The following is a 22,334-nucleotide window of genomic DNA, read 5'->3' on the forward strand; positions in this document are numbered from 1 at the left end:
GATCTGTCATCTCCATCCACCACTTCATTTGCTGACACAGGCGTTGGATGTTTGACATAATCCCAGAGTGTCAGCCGGAGAGAAACAAGGTGATGAGAGAGAGAGTGGGAAAACAGACGGAGAGACAATAAGGGAGTGTGACAGTTTGTTACCCCTTTGACTGACAATGTAAAGATTAGAGGTGTTTGTAGTCTCTTTGTGAGTGAACTCCCTCTCTGTTCTTCAGATCCATATGACACCTCCTCTGGCTCCCTGCAGCTTATTTCCATTAAGCCCATTGCGGCCCAGCCCCACTACACACACCCTGCTTCGTCTGACCGCAGCCAGGAATCAGCCATCGTAAACGGAGAGGTGATGCACATGCACATATCACTTCATCGGGGTACTTAGATTTACATCACCAAGTTGAACATGTATGCACAAATGCATGACAACCCCTGCAAACATGTTTTCTCCAACAGCTCCTTATTATTTCTGTTTTCAGGAAAAAGTTAAATAAAAGTTGTTGTTTTACATTTTCAGTTTTTCTCACTGGTGTAAAGTAGACAGTCCTTTGAGGAGAAAGTCACTCTATTTCTGAGCAACAATCACAGTTTAGTTACTTTTGATTAAAATGTAATGCCAGGTTGGGAGTTGCTTACCTTAAATTGCCGGAACTGTGGACCATATCTGAATAAACCAGACATACGCTGTCCTGATTGAGCAGACGTTGAGTCTTGAACTCTAAATAAATAACATAAACTTTCTGAAAGAAAGTGTTCTTTTAAATAAGTTACTTTATTTGTGGCATTTGATTTGAAGCTCCAACCTCCAATGACCACATCAGAATATGTTGAGGGGTTGTATAAGTATAGTGTTTAATGGTCAAAAATATATCATATAACCGTACAGTAGGGTGACCTCCTTTTTTCCCGCACATTTTTCATTTTAAACTGGGTCGTCTTAATGGATATTAAAAACAATATTTCTGAATCCTTTAGACTGTTATTATTTAATTTTTCTGAACTTCTTCCACGAAACCCTTTGAACGTTAATCCACACACATACCTTTTGAACAAAGCCGAATCAAACCACATGGAGAAAATGAACCTCCTGCTCTCTTTCCTCTCTGCAGGTGAACCTGGCTCTGAAGCAGAAGTCAGACATTGAGCACTACAGAAACAAGCTGAGGCTGAAGGCTAAGAGGAAGGGTTATTATGACTTCCCCTCCACAGACGGCAGTAGCAGTGGTCAGGCCGTGGTGCAGAGACAGCGGCACGGCCATGAGAGGGCAGCCGGGGAGCTGGGCAGACCCCTGGACCCTGACGATGAGCGAGGATCCACTTATGTCAAATCTCACAGGAGGTGAGGGGGAAAGTGGGAACGCGAGGGTGTGATGAAACACTTGGAGTCACAAAGTGCTAAAGGTGACATGGCAGTTCACATGGTGGATTGGGCTTCTAACCATGGACCGTTATCCATCTCTGCTGACCGCTGCCTTGCCTAATTAGCTCATTGATAAGAAAAACTGTCTCCTCTAATGTTGTCATTATCCTGTCTTAGTTGGCAGAAAGAGACCCATCAGGCCTGTCTGATTAGTTTGATCCAAGTCCTGAGCCTCCATAACGGAGATAAGAGGATTGGCAGGGTGTTGAACTCTGCTGGTTCCGTCTTGCTGCTGCTTTACACATGCACATAAAGACTGAAAGAATACTTGGTTATTACAGGCTCAGATCAACATGTCCACATCAGATTAACACGTAGCTACACTAGCTGTCTTCAGAGCGGAAATGTTGACTTAGTGAGGAGGTGAATAGCTATTTTTATATCCCACCATGTTGAGCAAGATAATGAATTTAGCAGCTATTTACTGTTGAAATACGTGAGTGTGGCTGTTGGATCACTTCTTAGACCAACAATATCCTTCAAAATTAAAAGTGATCATATCTAAGCAGGTTTGCTGATACACATCTTGTTATTTGATTGATTGTTGTTGTGTGTTGCTAGACGCTTCAGTATTACATTTGCTGTGCAACACCTCAAGGATACTCTGATACCTGGCATACGGCACAACATTATTATGTAAACTATTGATTCAGCTCTTTTACTTGAGGTCCTTATGAGATATCCTAACGTAATTATTGTATTTGGTCTGCATTCGGAGAAAATCAGACACATATTGTGTTCTCCACCACTTGTACTGTGTACCTGCCTTTCACTGGCAGACACTCACATAGCTTCAGTAAGAAATCTGAATAATAACTACACCCCAGGTATGTTTTTGTAATGAATCCTCTATCCACTCTCTACTAATTGACAGGCACTCGCAGGTAGGACAGACGGCCTATCGCAGCAGACAGAGTCTGAGCAGTCCCAGTCCTGGAGGGACAGAAATGGACCTGCTTGTTATGAGGGAGAGACCCAGGAGAGGCATCCGCAACAGCGGCTATGATGTGAGTCACATGTCATCCCCCCAACTCCCAACAAGATGCACTTAAACTTACCATAATAATTCACCTTTACCATTATGAAATCCTACTCTAACAAAGTGATTTGCCAAAAAGTATAGTGCTGTTCCTCCTAAAATAAAAGCAGTTACTACATATTTTAAAGAAATTCTAATGCATACAGTATGCTCATATTCTTGTAAGTCTTTCAAGTTAAAATTCAAAAATGAATAATGCCACTGTTTTCAAGCTATTATGATGAAATATAAAAATGGAAAACATAATTATCAGAGCTTATCAGTGCTAACTTGAGTCCTATTGCCCTATTTGAAGCACTGTGCAAGTCACTGAACTCGAAATCAGACATTTTCTTCTCAGGCAGGGTTTCAGTTAAGCCAAAGCAAAGAAAGGAACTGGTTCATTCATAATTAAGAATTATGATTTATAAGGTTCTGTCATTTTGATATGTAACGCATCTCAGGATGGCTGGTTTATGCCTCCTCTCTCGTATTGTTCCATAATGGATATGGCTCTTTCTGTCATGACGTCAGAGTACTAGTATATGAACTCCTGAGAGTCTTCGAGCACACTGTTCCTTAAAAGTGTTTTCATTCTGAGCTCTTCTATTGTAAAATAAACATGACCCGCTTTAGAAATATTTCAGTGCACTGCCTGCCAGCAATTTTGACCAGTGACAGCAGGAAAAACACAGGACACTGTGACTGACTCTTGTATTGTTGTGCTGGATCACTGGCATGGCTTACTGGGATGCTCAAAGGAAAAAAATAGTTATAATATATACCCTGTGCTTTTCCTGCTATTTCAAGTTAAATGTCTGCTTTAAAAATAGCCTCTTATGCATATTATTCATAGTCTGTATCATCTAGATCTATCTGGCTCTTGAGACGACAGGGTGGTGCCATGAGCAAAATGCCATATGAATTCAGAAGCTCTACAGAATTAGATTATCCAGACTTCGATTGTCATGACCCTTGGTCAGTTTGTATTTGTTTCTATTTGGTTGTACCCTGTGTAGCCAAATGTTCAGCAGGCTCTATAGTCAGTATAAGCTTCACAATCCTTTTAAAGAACTCCTGACCATGTACAATGGGACTATTGTGGCTACAGACCCCATCACTGCAGATGCAAACCTCCGCCGTTCCCTGTTGCAGGGCTGGCTGATTTATGAGGTGCACTATGCTAGGTCTCCTGTGGCTACCTGCGATTCGCACAGGAAGTAGGGCAGCCTGAACTAATTTATCGCTGAATATAAGGACTAGTAAGATGGACACAGAGGCTGGGAGATGGCAAAAGAGTAAAGAGTATGAACCGATGAGGGGAAATATTTTAGAAAGAGAATGGAAAAGTGAGGTAGTGGGTAAATCATTTAGATGGAGATGCAATGAATATAAGATAAGATAAGATGGTACTTTATTGATCCCAATTTGGGAATTTGTTTGTGTTGCAGCAGCATAAAAGACAAGGCATTTTACAATAAAACAAAACTAGAAATAAACAAAAAAATAAAGAAAATAGAAAATATACATGTTGGATTTGACAAGATATTATATATACAAATATATATATACATAAATATATGACATATGGAATATTAATATTAAATATTGAACAGATTATATATGTGTAAAATGTACAACGTGGTTTTATTCCAAGAGAAACTATGGAGCAGAGAGTTCTCTTCGAGCCAGAGGTGATTTATTGTACATTGCTATTGCAGTGGGCAGGAATGTTTTCCTGTATCGGTCCTTGTGACAGCGGAGCTGCAGCAGTCTGTGTATATATATATATATATATATATATATATATATATATATATATATATATATATATATATATATATATATATATATATATATATATATATATATATATATATATACATATATATACAGTTGAGGCCTAAATTATTAGCCCCCCAGGAGTTATGGAACATTTTCCTAAAATTCTTCCCAATGGTTCCAGCATTGATAAAACTTGATATAATCAAACATTCACCAGTGCTATTTAGTAGCTTTTGGTACATTTTGTAAAATAAAATAAGTTTTTAGGCTTGCTTTTATCAAATATAGTGAAAAATTGGTTGGTCAAAAAATATTAGCCCCCATGTGAATTTTTGCTTTCAAAACACACCTAATCAATCAATCAGCTTTCAAACCACACCTAATCAACCAATCAGCTTTCAAGCCACACCTGAACATTCAATCAGCATACAAGGACTCAAAGAAACAGGCACTTGAATACCTTATTGAGAGGGACTATACTACTACTCCTACTCACCATGCCAAAGACAAAGGAAATCAGTCTTGAGCTCAGAAGAAGAAGAAGATAGTGGAGGCTCATGATAAGGGGGAAGGCTATACTGCTATTTCCAAGCGCTTCACAGTGTCTAGAACTGCTGTACGTTGCATCATTGCGAAGTACAGATTCTGTAAGAAACAAACCTAGGCGTGGTCGAAAGCGCAAGATTTCAAGAACTCTGGAGAGGAAAATAGTCAGAGATTTCAGCAAGAATCCCCGGACATCTGCCAAGATGATTGTTGCTGACCTGGCCTCTTCTGGAGTTGATGTTTCAAGGAACACAGTTGTGAGGGCTCTTCATCGTGGTGGGCTTCAGGGCCATCGTCCCAGAAGAACCCCTTTACTCAAAGAGTGGCACATCAGAGCCAGACTGAGGTTTGCCCGTGAACATTTGAAAGGTAAAGATGAGTTTTGGAAGTCTGTGCTTTGGTCTGATGAGAATAAACTGGAACTGTTTGGGCACATGGATGTTGCTTATGTTTGGCGAAGAAAGGGAGAGGCATTCAACCCTAAGAACACATCATGCTGTGGGGCTGTTTTGCAGCCTCAGGCACAGGGAGCCTTGTTCGGGTGCAAGGCATCATGAAAAATTAAAATGATGTTGACATTTTGAGGGATAATATGAAAAAATCTGCTCTTAGTCTTCGCTTAGGTCGTCACTGGGTCTTCCAACAAGACAATGACCCAAAGCACACATCAAAATTGGTCCAACAGTTCCTAAAGGACACCAAGACCAAGGTGCTGGAGTGGCCCGCACATAGCCCAGATCTTAATCCTATTGAGAATCTGTGGCGGGTGCGCAAAGTGAATGTCCATGCTCGGAAACCACGCAATTTGGACCAGCTGGAACAATTTGCAATGGAAGAATGGGCCAAAATCCCTCAAGAGACCTGTTCCAACCTAGTAAATAACTACTCTAAGAGGTTGTTGTCAGTTGTGGCTCAGAAAGGGTACACTATTGACTATTAATGGCCTGGGGGCTAATATTTTTTGACCAACCCATTTTTCACTATATTTGATATAAAGCAAGCCTAAAAACGTATTTTATTTTCCAAAATATACCAAAAGCTACTAAATAGCACTGGTGAATGTTTGATTATATCAAGTTTTATCAATGCTGGAAACATTGGGAAGAATTTTAGGAAAATGTTCCATAACTCCTGGGGGGCTAATAATTTAGGCCTCAACTGTATATACATGGGAAACATGATAATGGGTAAACCGTATATAATAAAATGTAATATAGATAAGAAGCGAGAAACTGAGGGCAGATACAGAATAGCATTAGCACAAAGACAAAAGACTTCTAGCAACTGCTTAAGTATTGTTTGATGCTTTTCAGTACAGAACAGTGCTGGTTAGCACTCAGTGAAACAAACTGCCTGGTTCTGCTGCGTAAACCTACCAAGCAGTAACACAGCTGGATCCAACTCTTCCAGCTCTGCAAACATTAAACAGCCTCTTCCAGCTCGCTCAGCATCCCGTCAACAAATCACTGAGAGAATGACTGGAGACATTACAGGACGTGTAACTTTCTAGCTTTTTAAAGGTGCTTCTATTGAAATATCCCTAATTCAGTAAGGAAAGGTTTCATTTTTCTAATATTTGATTTTGGCGTAAATCAGAATCAGAATCTGGCTCCACATGTGGCTGCGGCTACGAGTTCACCATTATAAGCAATCTCAATAGAACTAACATTTGGGTACTTAAAATTGTCCACAAGCTTTATAGTATATCCTTTTATTCTTGTTTGTATTAAAGCTTCCATATTGTTTGTTACTGTGTTTGCCTCTCGATCCGATCCCTTGCACATTATGTTATTTAATAGTTTACACTGTCTCTCTGTATCTCAATTCACATTCTTTTTTGATCTTTGTTATTTAGACTGAACCTGAGTTGATTGAGGAGACGAATGTTGACCGTCTAATGGGGCCGCGGGGATACATGTACGGCCGCGGTTTGAAAGGCCACTCGGAGACGTCCACTCTGAGCTCACAGCCGTCCATTGATGAAGTGCGACAGCAGATGCACCTGCTGCTGGAGGAGGCATTCAGCCTGGCATCAGGGGGGCAGTCCACATCCGGAAGGCACTCCCATCTCCACCTTCCTCCCGACCACTACAGCCCCGCGCCGCCTCCCCTCCCCTACGCAGACGTTGTGACCAGCGCCCCGGGTACAATGAGCTGTGGACAGGGTCTGCAGTGGGTACCGTCCTATGGCTCAGACATATATGACTGCAGCCTTCCCAAACCGGTAAGTGTGATTTGATTATTTCCCCTCCCTTTAGAGCTGTGTTGGAGTTTATGTAACCTTAAATGCCCTTCACTATGTTTTTAAGGCCTTTCGCTTCACCCAGCTTCCTGAGATGGCCATTGGTTCTCCTCCCCCCTTACCGCCTCGCACTGGTCCTCCCCCTGGGAACCCCTTAAGACGGTAAGGCTTAATCATTCGCACACACACAGATGCAGCCAGACAAAGACATACACATACTGTCCGTAGCCTCCCAGAGCCCATCGGATATTCCACATTTTCTCACATTTAAATTCATGTTCAGGGACGAGATACATTTGCCAGGTAATGTGTTTTTGCCAGGGTGATTTTAGGCCTTGTTTAAATTTGAATATTGAACTAGTGCATTGAGAGGTGGCAAGAATGTTAATGAGGTACTACCATTTCAAAATGGACTGTGTCTGCCATCTAGTGGTACTTATCAAATATTTCAGTAATTCTCTACATTCATGCCTTTCCAATCTCTGTGCAACTTAGTTCCACTTCTGACTTGGGGCCTAAGGGAAGGAGTTTAGAGACATCTGTCACTGGAATGCACAGTCAACGTGACAGCAACCCATATGGGCCAACATCTAGAGCGGCACTTCCATCTATCGCTGCAGAGCCTGTGTCCAACTACTCAGGTAAGCATATGAATAGATGACTTGGCATTTTTTAAAGAAACCATAACGTGTTTTTGCATCCATGCCAGCATCAATTTTTCAAGAATGGTAATACATTCCCTGAAATGCATTCATCAGTGAATGTAATCTCTTTTCTGTAGGAAACCCAATAACAGCTGTCTACGCCATCCCAGCCACCAGGTCGGGGTACTCAGAGTACTTTGTGTCCACGCCAACCACCTCCTACCACAGCCCCTCCTGGATGTCCTATCCCCCTGAACCTGAGGATCTACCGCCACAGTGGGCAGACTCTGTAAGGAAGCCTATTTAGATTGCTTGGTTTAATAACCAAATTATGGTGATAAAATAAAATGTCTTGCTATAAATTAGGAACGTCACCATTTTTCCCAGTACATCAACAGCTTTGTATTTATATCTTGAATTTTCAGAAAAATTGTGACATGACGTTAGAAGCCAGTGTCTTGACTTTATATGTTACAGACGACCCCGAGTTCAATACTTTTTCATTGAATACACACAACTAACACATTACTGTGTAAGCTGTGTGTGATATTTTTCCATTACGTCTTGTCAGCCTAAGGACATTCAAAATAGGAAGATCAGTATAGCTGTATTAAATATTATATTTCGAAGATCACTCAGATGATTATTTTATACTTCTTGACTATTAATGGGATTCACTGAACAAAGACCTTCAAATCTGTTTTTCATTTAATAAAGACAGGTTCCTTTTTCTTCCTGTCAGATCTGTTATATGTGACCCTACCGTCCTCCCTTCCCCTGCACACACGTCTCCTTGTTTGTAAAGAATGTTTTATACATTTTCCCCCTGTCTGTTCGCCTGTTTCAATCAGATGCCTTCGTCCAGTGTCATTTAGAAACCATTTGCTGAACTGAATGTATGGCTGCCATTGAGTGGACACAACAAAACACTGGGGTAGTTGATCTTTTCTTAAATGAACACCTACTTTTACTTAGATTTTTCTTTAAATCTTTTTTTCGAATAAATCTAATACTTAAAGGGGACCTATCATGCAAAATGCACTTTTGTACGTCTTTTATACATGAATATGTGTCCCCGGTGTTCCAGGGAACTCACCAAGTGTCAGAAAACACAACCCTCTCTATTTTCCTCCATACCCAAATCTCTAAAAAAGGGGCTGCAACGGATCTGATAAAAACTGATCCAGATTTGAACACTGTCCTGACGTCAGGACGGTGGCGCTACGGCTATTGGGCCAACTCCACCAATCAGGAGGAGACAACCACGGCATTGCCGTTCGAAAGCGCTGGAGACGCTGTAGTACATATGCCAGGCCTCTAGATGGTGCTGTTGCTCACAGAATCAACCCTTGCTAAAACAGAGCTAAAAAATGTCAAATTGAGCAAAATGAGGCATGGCTAAAATGCATGATCTGTTTGGTATTTTGAAAAAAAAAAAGTATAAATATGTCTTGTATAGGTATGGTCCTACACTATATTATTCAAATATAGCATGATAGGTCCACTTTAAATATTTTTTTATCAACATTCAAAAGTAGTTGTTTTCGGAGTGTTTGAACCAAAGTCCATTTCAAACATCCACATCTCCACATTCATTTATTTCCCTGTTTTAATTTTTTAATTTATAATTTTTTTTTCATTCTTTTTAAACTCCCATTTAATTTATTCTAAAATAGTGTTGCAAGAGAAAAGGTTCACTCAGAAAAATACAATTAAAAACTGTATTACTGATTTCATTTCTGCTCTGTTTTCCAGGTGCCCTTGCCCGGGTATGTAGAGGCTTTTCCTCATCCTCGCTACCCACAGGGGAGCCCCCCCAGGCTGCCCCTGCAGTACAACCAGGCACTGGAGCTGCCACCCACTGCCCCGAGCACAGCATGCCAGCAAAGCCTGCCCCAGTTGGTGAAGGACATGGACAACGTGCCCCTGAGCAGCCTCTCCACCTCTGCACTGGTGCAGGCTATCCGGCAGGAGGTGGCCAAGCTGGCGAAGAAGCAGAATGACATGTTTGAGTTCTAGTTGTAATCCCCTTGTGTGCAGGAAGGTTGACTGTGCATTGGTCTTTAAGTGGTACACAAAAGGCGGTACTCTTTCAGACTCATTTTTGATGTTTTTACAGTAAAATGGACTTTACCCACTGATTGATTTTCTTTTTACACACAATTGTTTTGCAGCTCCACATTTAAACGAAGAGAAAAGATGTCATCCTCTACTGATGATGTCCCAAGAAACTACATGCAATTCTTCTTTGTAGATATGTCAATAGGATCGATAAATATGGAACATATAATTTGATTCCCAGGATTACACTTTTTGTTTTGTTAATCAGAATTGATTGAAAAGAGAAAAGCATTATTGTCTGTACTGAGAGGACCAAATACTTCCTGTCAGATGGTATAAGTCTAAACCACAGTGTATATGAGCATGTACAGTATTAGGACATTATGTATCTTATCTCCTTTTTATAGACCATTATCTAGACAGGCTACATCAATATCAGTTCATTCAAGCATCTTTACCACATCAAACTACACATTTTATATATTTTTGTTATTATTTTCATATCACATACCTACACTTTAACACTAATAACAAACATATGACTGATTGTACTTGGTTGGTTAACTATTTAGAGATTTAAAGTAGTTTATGTTGAATAACAAATGGACTAATACAGTACATATGCATTTGCCTTTTTAGTTGAACCCAATTTAAACATGGAAGTTGCATCTATGATGTCACATATAGTATATGTATATGAAATAGACGGAAGTATTTATCTATCTGTTTGCACAAGGTACCTTGACTTGGTTGACATAGCGTGAATACTTTGACCAAACTATTGTTTAGAAGAAAAAGAAACATAGACACATGCTCAAAAGCCCAAATGAAAAAGTTATGTTAATTCACATTTCCACAGAGTAAGAATTGTCCTACTAGCCCAGTGCTTTCGAGATGCACAGATGATTTATTGCACATACAGTACAACCCCAAAACCCTTGTCACAAAAACATTCTCTTTGCTGCTGCCACAGTTTCTCGTGAAGGTAAAACACTGAACAAGGGGATTTCATCATTTGTTTACTTGCCTTGAAACATTTAAGAGGTCTCAATGGGTGCATTTCATGAATAAAATACAAAGTTCATGTAAGATCTTGACCTGATAATAGGTCCTACATCAGTACTCCTGTTCTAAGAAGTTTTAAGTGCACAAATCGTTGTGTAACATTGTGAATGTCTGCCTGAGCGTCGACTCGGATTGAGTGTGCAGAAGAACTGTTTCAGAAGCACCCTGTTCAGTGAAAACATATTACTGTGAAGCATCAGTGCTCTCTGGGATCATCTATTTTGTAAAGTGCAAATGAAATTATGCTGAGGTAGACGTTTTACTTTAAAAGGTAATTTCATCATTGCAAGTTTGTTAAAAATGCTTTTTTTTTTTACAGTTTTCAAATTCAATCATTATTTAAATCACCCACACAGGACATTGGGGCATGACAACTGACTGAACAAACTTCTACCTACCAGGATACATAGTGTAAACCGTCATAAATATCAATTTAAAATGAAGTGGGTCAACTCTTTACTTAGTAGAAGATTTGGAAATTCAAGGATTCAACTAGTCTTTTTGATGACAGTGTTCAATTATCATCTAAATACCGCACTTATTTTCATCTGAATTACTTACTTGGCCATCTAAATCAGCTTTGTCACCCTATGTCTGTTTATGAAATCAGACTAAGGCCACTATACCAAGGTAATGCTCAAAACTAAACTTTTTAATATGACTCCTTTTTACCAAGTTATTAAATGATTGCATTATTGGAATACATATTTCTCAGAAAGACTCATATTTTACTGTGGCATAAAAGCTTTCGATAGGTTATGATGAACTCTTAATGTGGAACTGCTGGCTGGGGAATAGAAAGGGGGATTGACTCCAGATAATAGCAGGGGTGCTGCAACATGTTTGCATTTACATGTCTTCTTGTCTACTTTCCCTTATATTATTGCACATTTTGCATAATGCTTTCTTTGAGCTGATAATAATAAGCAGTGCTGTCATAAGATAGATGGCATTTGTTACACAGGAAGACAAATAAGAGTGAAAATGCCTTTAAATCATTATTTCCTTTGAGAGTTGCTTTTACAGCAGTCCTGAGTGACTTTAGCTTTTTTACTTTTCAACCCTAACCCCCCTAACATTTTTTTTTATACTCATACCTGTTTTTGTCTAAGTAACAAAATACTGTTTGTCTTAAACTTGACAAGAACTTTGTTGTAGCTTGTTTTCCCAATATTCCTTTTACCCATTATTCAGAGGAGCACTTAATGTCTTAAGAACTGTACTAAATACAGTGAAACCATTTTTGTGTACCAGAAGTGAACACCTTTCCACATTTTCATGCTGGATAACTGAGAAAACTTGGCGTTATTAAATAAGAGGGTTTTAGTTGGTTTATTGGTTTAGAAGAATGATGATTATATATTCTATCCAATGAAACATGAAGTGAGCTAAACCTATTAAAAATCTGTGTCTTTTTGTCTTCCTGACTTGTTTCTAATTTCCTTTGTTCATCTGCCTGATCTTGTTATATTTGATGTTGCTCAGTGATTGATTGAACAAAAGGACTTTGAGACAGATGGAGGATGAGAGAAATATTAGCCTACATGATTACATTTAAATAAAAGGTTTTAATAGAAGATTCAACCATCATCTGCGTCTTTAATTCCTCTTTTACTTTTTTGCATGTCATATTTCCCGATGAGCAGTAACAGAAGAGCTGAAAGGACTGTTGCACTGATGCTGGACTTCCCTGGCATTTAACCATGTTACAATATGCTGTAGCCTAATCATTTCAGAACTAATTAGTAGTAGAGGTGATTTGTATTGTCAACTGTTTACAACAAACGGAGGTAAAATATTGAAAGAAAAAAGAAAATAAACAGATAATCAATGGTGATCACTCAGTGCATTGTTCTTTTGGTTAACAAATAAACTCTACACATTTGTATGTATTGTGACAGCTTTTATCTTGTAGACTGGATGCAGGTTGTTTCTCATAACCTGGACAATTAGTGTGCCTTTTCACCAGATCTCACTCATGAAATTCATTTTCCAAGAACACTAGCCTGTTTTTTTCCGTGTCCTAGTTGTTCCTGGAAAGCGTTTCTGGCCCATGTACCCTCTAACTATCACTCTCACCGTCTGCTCCATTTGGTTTGCCTGTTTAATTCAGCTTCATACGTTTGTGAAGGAAGCACACAGGTCCAACTAGTTCCTGTTCCTGCAGTCCATTAGCAGCTCAGCAGGTGGGCCTCCAGCAGGGGACTGGGGTGATGACCGATATATTCAGGAGACAACCATGACAGCTTTGTTCAAGGCTCCTTTCCCCATTTAAAGGTCTCCTATTATACTCATTTTCATCAATTATAGGTCTCGGATATATACAAAACATGTCTCTGAAGTGTTTGGCTCGAAATACCAAACAGATCATGCCTTGTAGCATCCCATAATCCCCTCTGTTTCAGCCCTGTTTCAAAAGTGCTGATTCTCTGTATTTTACTTTAGATGAAAATAAGGAGCCACTCCCCACGCCCCTCTGAGAGATATTTGGTTAAAAAACAAACACAATGGTGCTCTAGGAGGAGATTCAGGTGATAAGGTGGGCGGGGTTACCTTGGTTGGTGATTGGCTAATGGTTACACAATCCAAAAAATCGTTATGACATCATAAAGTGGCCAAAATCTGATCAGCTCATTTTCAGACAGGTTTTTATATAAATGGATCAGGACAACAAGTGAGAGAATCTATTTTCCTGAAACTTTCAGAGTCTCTTTACACAGAGGGGACACATGTTTATGTAAAAGACATGAAAAAGTGGATTTTGCATAATAGTTCACCTTTAACATCTGCTCTGTACATTCAGCACAGTCATTGGATGGTAGATGATATGGTCCAGTTGTGACATACTTGATACCATTTCTCTTAAAGATAGTGTTAGAAGTCTGCACTCAGGCTGTGGCCTAACATATACAGAGTGGATTACCTGGATGGTGAAGATAGGGTCGATGGATTTTATAGAGTGCATTCATTGAGCTCAATCTTATGAGATCAATGACAATCAGAAACAGAGGCTCTAAAAATACCATACAATACAATATACTTTATGTCCCCGTAGGGAAATTATTCTTGAGCTCAAATGCTGCACACATGAATTCTTCTTATCATATAGCTGCCTCTATAGTATTACTACACAGCATACACAAATACAACATGTACTGAAGCACATCACAACTAGGCCTACATATTGCACATATTACACAACCATGAGAAGAAAATGCAACATATTATACAACCCATCTCATCATCTCATCGTATTAATCCACTAGTCCATGGAAAAAAAACCATGGTATTTTAAGCTTCTCCCACAGATCGATGTGATGCTGCTGGCTTGGTTAATTTGGCATTCATGACATGTCTGACTGCTGACTCTTAATCCGCATACATTTTCAGCAGCACACATAGCTCGGGGATACTGGGTTGTGTGTGTGTACTACGAGCTGAGGCGTTTGTATTTTTTTACATTTATGTAATGTGATGTCTAACCACCAGTGGCAGCACTGTGCGCAAAAGGCCTACACATGAGCAGTGTTTGAGGTTTGAGTGGGCGAGCGAGGAATGCTCCTGACTTTAGGAAACACCTCCCTCCTCATCTTTTCGGCATTTTGAACCCGAATGGCAACGATTTGTTTCTCGTGATAAATCTTTAAAAAGAGCACAGGTTACTTTTTATTTGTATTTCTATAACTAAATGTATGAATGCCGATAATTTAAGCTAGCATAAATGTTGGGGTTGTTATGTTTAAAGTCCCCCAGTATCAACATGTGTCAGACTAGCTTGGACAGAGGGCTGTGTACAGAGGTAAATTGACCAGTTCATTCAAATTAGCATTAGATGTTAGCATAATGCAATTGCTTTGGTTAGTTTTACAGATGATTTTAACACAACTATTTAAATGTTGCCACTTTATGTAGTTTTTCAGATAAGATGATTCGCTCTAGTATCACATTTGCACTCCTTGCTGTTAGCCTACTTTGCACTTTATTTTTACGTTAACCATTTATTAACATCTTTTTAAATACGTTATTGTTGTACTGTGTTTATTCCCAGTGGGACCATGCAGATCAAAACTGAATTGTTCTTCTTAACACACTTGTCAATTATTTTTGTGTACTGATACTTAGAGGAACTGAGAAAGATGGTATATCAAACCAGGACAGCCCTCATCATTGTTCACACCCAAACTGATCCAGTTGGCCTGCAACACAGAAGACTTCGCTGCTGAATAACATGTCAGCATACAGCAAGCAGTGGCTCAGTCAGTAGGGGTTTGGACTGGGAGCCGTAGGGTCGCCAGTTCCCAGACCAGACCTAAATATGGAGAGTGGACTGCTACTTGGAGTCCTGGGCCCTGCCGTGGTGCCCTTGAGCAAGGCACCAGAGAGGGTTTCATCCTCCAATTCTTGTCTTTGTGTTCACTGTGATGAACAACTCAGGCCTTCAGATTAAAGTACACAAGCTGTCATTAGGAGTTCTGCACAAATAGGTAACATACACAGGGCTAGGTATAAAGTAATATTGCATTTTGCATGGTACTGTAACTGTTACATCTTTGTGTGATTTATTTCCCCCTGACTTACAATCCCTTTTCTATATTGTTTTCAGAACCTGCACCAGGAATAACCCTCTAAAAATCTATTGTGTGTGAAGGCTCAAATAAGTTCCTGCTGCTCACCCTCAAGCTCGCTGCTGCTGTGCTCTCCACAGGTCATCGCTTGCAAGGTCTGAACAGTAAATAAATAATTTTAGTTTAGCAATTTTGGTGAAATATAAATGTAAAATCCCCCGCAAGCTCAGGGCTCAGTTCATAGCTATTCTTCAAAAATTGCTCTCTTAGTAAGTTACATTTTTTTCTAAAGGTACACTTTATCAAATTTGAAAATGTCCAGAAACGTCACCTCAAAACTCAATATAAATTATTATTATTATATTATATTATATTATTATATCTATGTTTTACAAGGACGATGCTTACAAATAATTTTATCTCAAAGAAAGAAAATATGCTATAGTATAGATAGTAATCCACAGATGCTAAAGTAGATGAGCAGACAAGGATTAGTCATCTAAACACTCAACATCTATCTGAACGGTCTCAGTTTGTGTGTGTCAACGATGAATCTTCCATGCAAACCAAAGTGAGCCATGGAGTGCCACAGGGCTCAGTGCTTGGACCTATTTTGTTCACATTATATATGATTCCGTTATATATTATAAGGAATCATTCTGTACATTTCCATTGTTATGCGGATGATACTCAACTATATTTATCCATCAAGCCTGATGAAACCAATCATCTAAATAAAATTCAAGACTGCCTCAAGGACTTAAAAACGTGGATGACCTTACATTTTTTTATGTTAAACACGTGTTAACTGAAGTTATTGTACTCGGCCCAAAGAATCTACGAAACAAACTATCTAAAGATATATTAACTATGGATGGCATTAATTTGGCCTCCAGTGAGACTGTAAGGAATCTTGGTGTTATATTTTATCAGGATTTATCCTTTAACACCCACATAAAATGTATCTCAAGGATATCATCTACGTAACATTGCAAAAATCAGGCATAACTTGCCTCAAAAGGATGCAGAGAAACTAGTCCATGCATTTGTTACTTCAAGGCTGGATTATTGTAACTTTTTATTATCAGGGTGTACCAAGAAGTCAGTTAAGTCGCATCAGCTGATTCAAAATGCTGCAGCACGTGTACTAACCAGAGTTCGGAAAAGGGACCACATTACTCCTGTTTTGGCTGCCTTGCTCATCTGTTGCTCTCCCTATAGAACACAGGATAGAATTTTAAATTCTTCTTCTCGCCTACAAAGCCCTTAATGGGCAGGCGCCATTTTACCTTAAAGAACTCATTATACCCTACTGTCCTAGGGCATTGCGTTCCAAGAATGCAGGGTTGTTGGTTGTTCCTAGAGTCTCTAAAAGTATAATGGGAGCCAGAGCCTTTTCTTATCAAGCTCCACTTTTGTGGAATCAGCTTCCAGTTTGTGTTCGGGCGGCAGACACCCTATCCTTTTTTTAAGAGTACGCTTAAGACCTTCCTTTTTGATAAAGCTTATAGTTGATAAAATAATCGAATAAGAGTGCATTGACGTAGACACGTTGTGCCTCTTCACCCATACATCTTAGTCCTTACTCTTTTCCCTCACTGATGGTATAGATGTAATTTGGTTGTGTATGTAGACGGTGGAAGCAGGGAGAGGCATACACGTGCCTTGATCCCTGCCGAGTCGACGCACAACTGTTGATTGGTGTCGGTGCCAGAAAATCTTTTTAGGAGCAATGCGCTCATGGTATAGATGTGGCGCATACATCTTAGTTCCTACTCTTTTCCCTCACCCTATCTTAAGGGAGTGCATGTACGTAGACACGTTGTGCCTCTCCACCTCTGTTCTTTACTTCTTACTTGCTACCCCTTTCCCTCACCCTATCCTAAGGGAGTGCATGTACGTAGACACGTTGTGCCTCTCCACCTCTGTTCCTTACTTCTTACTTGCTACCCTTTTCCCTCACCTATATCATAAGGGAGTGCATGTATGTAGACACGTTGTGCCTCTCCACCTCTGTTCCTTACTTCTTACTTGCTACCCTTTTCCCTCACCTATATCCTAAGGGAGTGCATGTACGTAGACACGTTGTGCCTCTCCACCTCTGTTCCTTACTTCTTACTTGCTACCCTTTTCCCTCACCTATATCCTAAGGGAGTGCATGTACAGTACGTAGACACGTTGTGCCTCTCCACCTCTGTTCCTTACTTCTTACTTGCTACCCCTTTCCCTCAACCTATCCTAAGGGAGTCCATGTACGTAGACACGTTAGTTTTTCTGCTATAGGCTTAGACTGTCGGGGGACACCTTACTTCTTCCTTCTGTCTGTCTGTCCTGGATTTGAGTCCTGGACTTCGAGTCGTTGCTGAACCTGTCACTGTGGTCCTGCCTGACTCACATCATACTACTTCCCTGATGCCTCCCACATGATTGTTGACATCCTCGTCGATTCATCTTCTTATTATAGACACATGCATTTCCAAACATTTGGTCTACCTATGCTGTAAATGTATTATCTTTTCGATTTACACACGGCATCTATTGCACGTCTGTCCGTCCTGGGAGAGGGATCCCTCCTCTGTTGCTCTCCCTGAGGTTTCTCCCATTTCCCCCTTTAAACTGTGGGGTTTCTCTGTAAGTTTTTCCTTGTACGATGTGAGGGTCTAAGGACAGAGGGTGTCGTATTGTCATACTGATATTCTGTACAAACTGTGAAGTCCACTGAGACAAATGTAACATTTGTGATATTGGGCTATATAAATAAACATTGATTGATTGATTGATCAGTTGTTCGCTCCTATTTTTTTTAAACTATACATTTCCAGCCAGTGTATTTCTCACAACATCAGATAATAGAAAAATCCTTAGTTAGATTCTATGTATTACATTTCTAGCTTAATGTATGTGTTCCCTTATATAACATGTGTGGATAAGCTGTTGCCCGAACTAGGGCCTCAACCTGATTGTGTTATGTGTGTGTGTGTGTGCAAATAGTGCATTAAATCTGTAGTTCAGCATTTTCCCACCAGGGTTCAGCCTAAAGCCATGCAAACAAATGTTCTCTCCTGGCCAGAGAAGCATATCCTTATCTAAATGGTAAATTATCCGAGTACGAACAATGCTAATTTGATTTTCTTCCAGAGATAGAGAGAGAAAGAGAGGGAGAGAGAGAGAAAGCGAGTGCTGTGTATTCACTGGGGGAATTGCATGAAATGTAACACCGGGGGGAAAAATAACAGGAACATTAGTCAGTTCTGTATAATATAGTTTAATACATTAGCCTTATGCAACTCCTCCTTTTTGATGTCAAAGTTTTGATAGCATCCTGTCATAGCGTTGTTCATTCATCTGTGTGTATTGGTTACATTTTCGTTTTCTTGTGGTTCTGTATCAGAAGCAATGGGCCTGATGCAGTAAGAAATATAAAAAACGAATTTCCACTTTTTATTTAGATCCACAATTTGTTCTTATTTGTCCGACCTATGGTTTTGGTTGAGTTGTCAAGAGAAAGAAAAAACAGTTTTCACGGACTGTAATTTTTGTAAGTGGAACATGCAATCCATGAATGTCATATAACAACTTTTAGATTATGATATGTTTTAGAGTAATTATTATGTTTGGATCATTACATTTGTGGGCAATAAAGTCTATTGTTCCACCGAGCCCAGGTAAGACTATTAAAACCCTTAAAGGATGATTTTGCGTTGGTTTAGCTTCTGAATGGCTTACAAACTGTTTTTACTCTACATGCCTTATATTTTCCTGTAATGCAAGTACTGCTCTGGAAATCACATATTGACTTTTTGTTTGTGTTTATTTATCTCACTGTCATTACTGCTTTTTTTTTGCAGCCTTTTTTAAGTGGTGTTTGCACACAGCACAACACCAGCCCTTTAGTGTTTAACGGGCATAACCCAGAAGCTAAGACCTGGCATTGCCACTGTCTCTGAATGCACAAAGTCTGCTTTTCTCATCCAAAAAGGGATTTGTTTCATGTTGTAACTTCGCTGTGTCTCTTTATATGTTACTGATCTTGTTGTCATTTGTAGACATCATTATTAACAAATGCGTTCAATGTCTGTTGTCAAGGGAAATAATACATACGTTTTACAGGATTTAATTTTAAAGATCCCATGACATGCTTTTCCGGTTATTACCCGTCCCCTTGTGTGTTATGTAGCTTTTTCTGCATGTAAACGGTCTGCAAAGTCACAAACCCTCAAAGTACACCCTGTAGCGAGTAAAACTGGAGATTTTTCTTTTTCCATTTTTTACTTCCTGGTCATAGTGACGTAACGCCGACCAAATGGACCAATTGGTCCAAATGGACCAAATGGACCAATCCGCGGAGCTCCGCACACACACACACTCACAGCCTGGCTGTGAGTGTGTGTGTGTGCTCAGGCTGAGTTCCGTGGTGTCTCGCTGTCTCGCAGACCCCACATAGCAACCAGGAAACGACACCAGTAATCCAGCTCACACTGTCCGCTCCTCGAGCCTCAAATGGCGGAGCAGCAAGCCCAGCAACGTCCCGCCAACACGGCACCCAGACCCCACGCAGCATTCTCATCTGTTTGTCCTTACTGGTGTCATTTTCTGGTTGCTAACAAATGCCATTGTAACACATAAACACTGATGTTCCGCTGTAACGATGGTTGACTCATCAGAACAGAGTGGGCGAGCTGACCAATCAGAGCACAGTGGGCTCATAGGGAGGGGGGGGGGGCAGGAGCTCCAACAAGGCGTGTAGGACAGAGAGTGAATACACATACTATACAGAGATGCTGTATGAGAAAACTGTGAAAAATGTGATTTTGGAACATTGAACAATTTAAATCTATTCTAGTAGACCTCTACAATGGAATTATGATCAGTAGAAATGGCCATGTCATGGGACCTTTAAGACAAAAGTTTTTGCTTCTCTACTTTTTCCAGACAAATAGCTTTGTGCTTCATGTAGTATATATCTATCTCCTTATGAGAAATCCCAATTTAACTCATCAGTATTTACAACATGTGTAAAAATACTTGTTTTTGATCATGTCTTCTCTCAGGTTTAGTGTAGATAGTAAAAGCCTAATTTGGCAGCTGTAATTAGATGTGATCTAATGCTAAGGCAGGGGCGGATCTACCGGGGTGGCATGGGGTGGCAACTGCCACCCTAAAAAATAGCCTTGCCACCCCAGCTGCCACCCCAGTTGGCAGCGTTGTTTTGAAAGAAAAGTTGTGGCTCATCGGACATTTATGAGAGAAAATCTCTAATCTCCGAGTGCAAATGAATGCAGCAGAAGACGCGAGCCTTGTAACCCCTCCCCCGGCCCTGGCGCGAGCGTTGAAATATGATTGGCGGCGATTTCATTTGAACAGGACGGCGCAAACGAGAAGCATTCGAACAAGGAATTAGGTATTTCATTTGCGGTCCACAATGACAGAGAAGAGACTGTCAAGTTTGGCTGTACTCAGCATTGAAACAAAACGCACTAAAGCTTTGAATCTTAATCAGTTTGTGAGGCGTTTTGCTGAACAAGATGGTAATCGCCGCATTCAGCTGTAATAGGCATGCCAACTTGATGCTCTGCTCACGGATGATCATAAACAACTGTTAAGATGATGACATTGTATGTGTGTATATATTTTTTTTCTTTGTGTGGGTCTGCCCACAAAAAACTGTTTAAGTCCTGAGAAAGTCAAATAAGACAGTGTGTAAAACTAAAAAAACTAACCACTTTGATTTAACTAGGCCAGTAGGTAAGGACTTTCCACTGGATAATAACTGCAGCGATGTATATGTTTTAGGTGAATACACGTTTTTTAACCCTAACTGATGTAAAGTAAAGGTTGTAACTGTTTGCAATAAAGTGGTGGGGCGCTGAACTGTTCTTTTGAATCTTTTGAATTTTGATATATGATAGTAATTACTTGTCTTTCAAATTTGAAGGAGGGTGAGCAAGCATCTTGAGGAACATTCATCATTAACTCATCATCATATCATATATAAATTAATATGTGAATCATAACAGTGATTGACAGCTGATAGGAATAATATGATTGTTAATATTATCATATTCATTCAGACAAACATCGATGAGACAGTTAATTAATGTACTTATTGCAGCAGTCTTCATAGATTTGGTACCCCTGCTGGTCTAAGAGTGAAACAAACTCATTCAGTTAAAATTCATTAAATTATGTCTGCTACCTTATATATCTCTATTAAAGGCTTTACTGATGTGCCACAATAATGTCACCTATGTTATTGAGTTAACATATCAATATTGTGGCTTTCCAAGTTAACATTGATTGATATGACTGGGATTAAATCAGCATATACTTCTGCCAGGGGATGCCACCCCTCAAAATCTCCTGCCACCCTCTTGCCACCCCATGAATATTTTTCTAGATCCGCCCCTGTGCTAAGGGTCCATTATCTCTAATAAAGGCTACTTAAAGTAATTATAGTACAGCCTTCTTGAATAGACATCAGCACATATATAAGGTAATTACCACTATGGGTTTGCAAGGACAGGTCAAGGAAAACACTTAGTGTCAGACTGGCTCTGACAATACAAGTGATGTTTCTATACTCCTGATGCACTTCCTCATTTCTCTCTTAAGTGAATTCAGACTGAAGTGTTGCTTGGAAGCCCGGGGAATTGGACAAGATGTTGGCAAATGAAGCATAGTCACAGGTTTCTGGTAGAGTACTTGATAAGACACTTGATACATTAACTCAACATTAAATTATCTAATGACAAGATGACAATGATAAAAGATAACATTTTCCTCTTATATCTATATTATGTCATATGGAAGAAAATGACACATTGTTTTCAACTGACTGAGCTCTTCCCCAGTGATGCAATTTTAATATGTCAGTGGGTGGTGGATTGAAATTCAGACTTCAAACCAGACTGACTGAGTCTCATTAACTGAGGCGCCTCTGAACTACGCACTGGAATACAACATTAAGATTACCTTATCGCCTG

At 39.8% G+C, this 22,334-nt stretch overlaps 1 protein-coding gene across 1 annotated transcript in view; it reads left to right on the forward strand.

The window, feature by feature from the left end:
• kiaa1549lb (KIAA1549-like b) overlaps positions 1-12,674 on the forward strand; it is a 62,554-nt gene extending 49,880 nt beyond the window's left edge. Inside the window, exons 15-22 of the mRNA XM_034116882.1 lie at positions 227-351; positions 1,115-1,344; positions 2,300-2,432; positions 6,630-6,998; positions 7,084-7,178; positions 7,512-7,657; positions 7,798-7,949; positions 9,416-12,674. Coding sequence (XP_033972773.1) covers positions 227-351; positions 1,115-1,344; positions 2,300-2,432; positions 6,630-6,998; positions 7,084-7,178; positions 7,512-7,657; positions 7,798-7,949; positions 9,416-9,679 — 1,514 coding nt within the window. The 3' untranslated portion in view covers positions 9,680-12,674. The remainder of the gene's footprint in view (positions 1-226; positions 352-1,114; positions 1,345-2,299; positions 2,433-6,629; positions 6,999-7,083; positions 7,179-7,511; positions 7,658-7,797; positions 7,950-9,415) is intronic.
• Positions 12,675-22,334: the final 9,660 nt, after the last annotated feature.

Source organism: Trematomus bernacchii, unplaced genomic scaffold (assembly GCF_902827165.1).
Source record: "Trematomus bernacchii unplaced genomic scaffold, fTreBer1.1, whole genome shotgun sequence".
Taxonomy (NCBI): domain Eukaryota; kingdom Metazoa; phylum Chordata; class Actinopteri; order Perciformes; family Nototheniidae; genus Trematomus; species Trematomus bernacchii.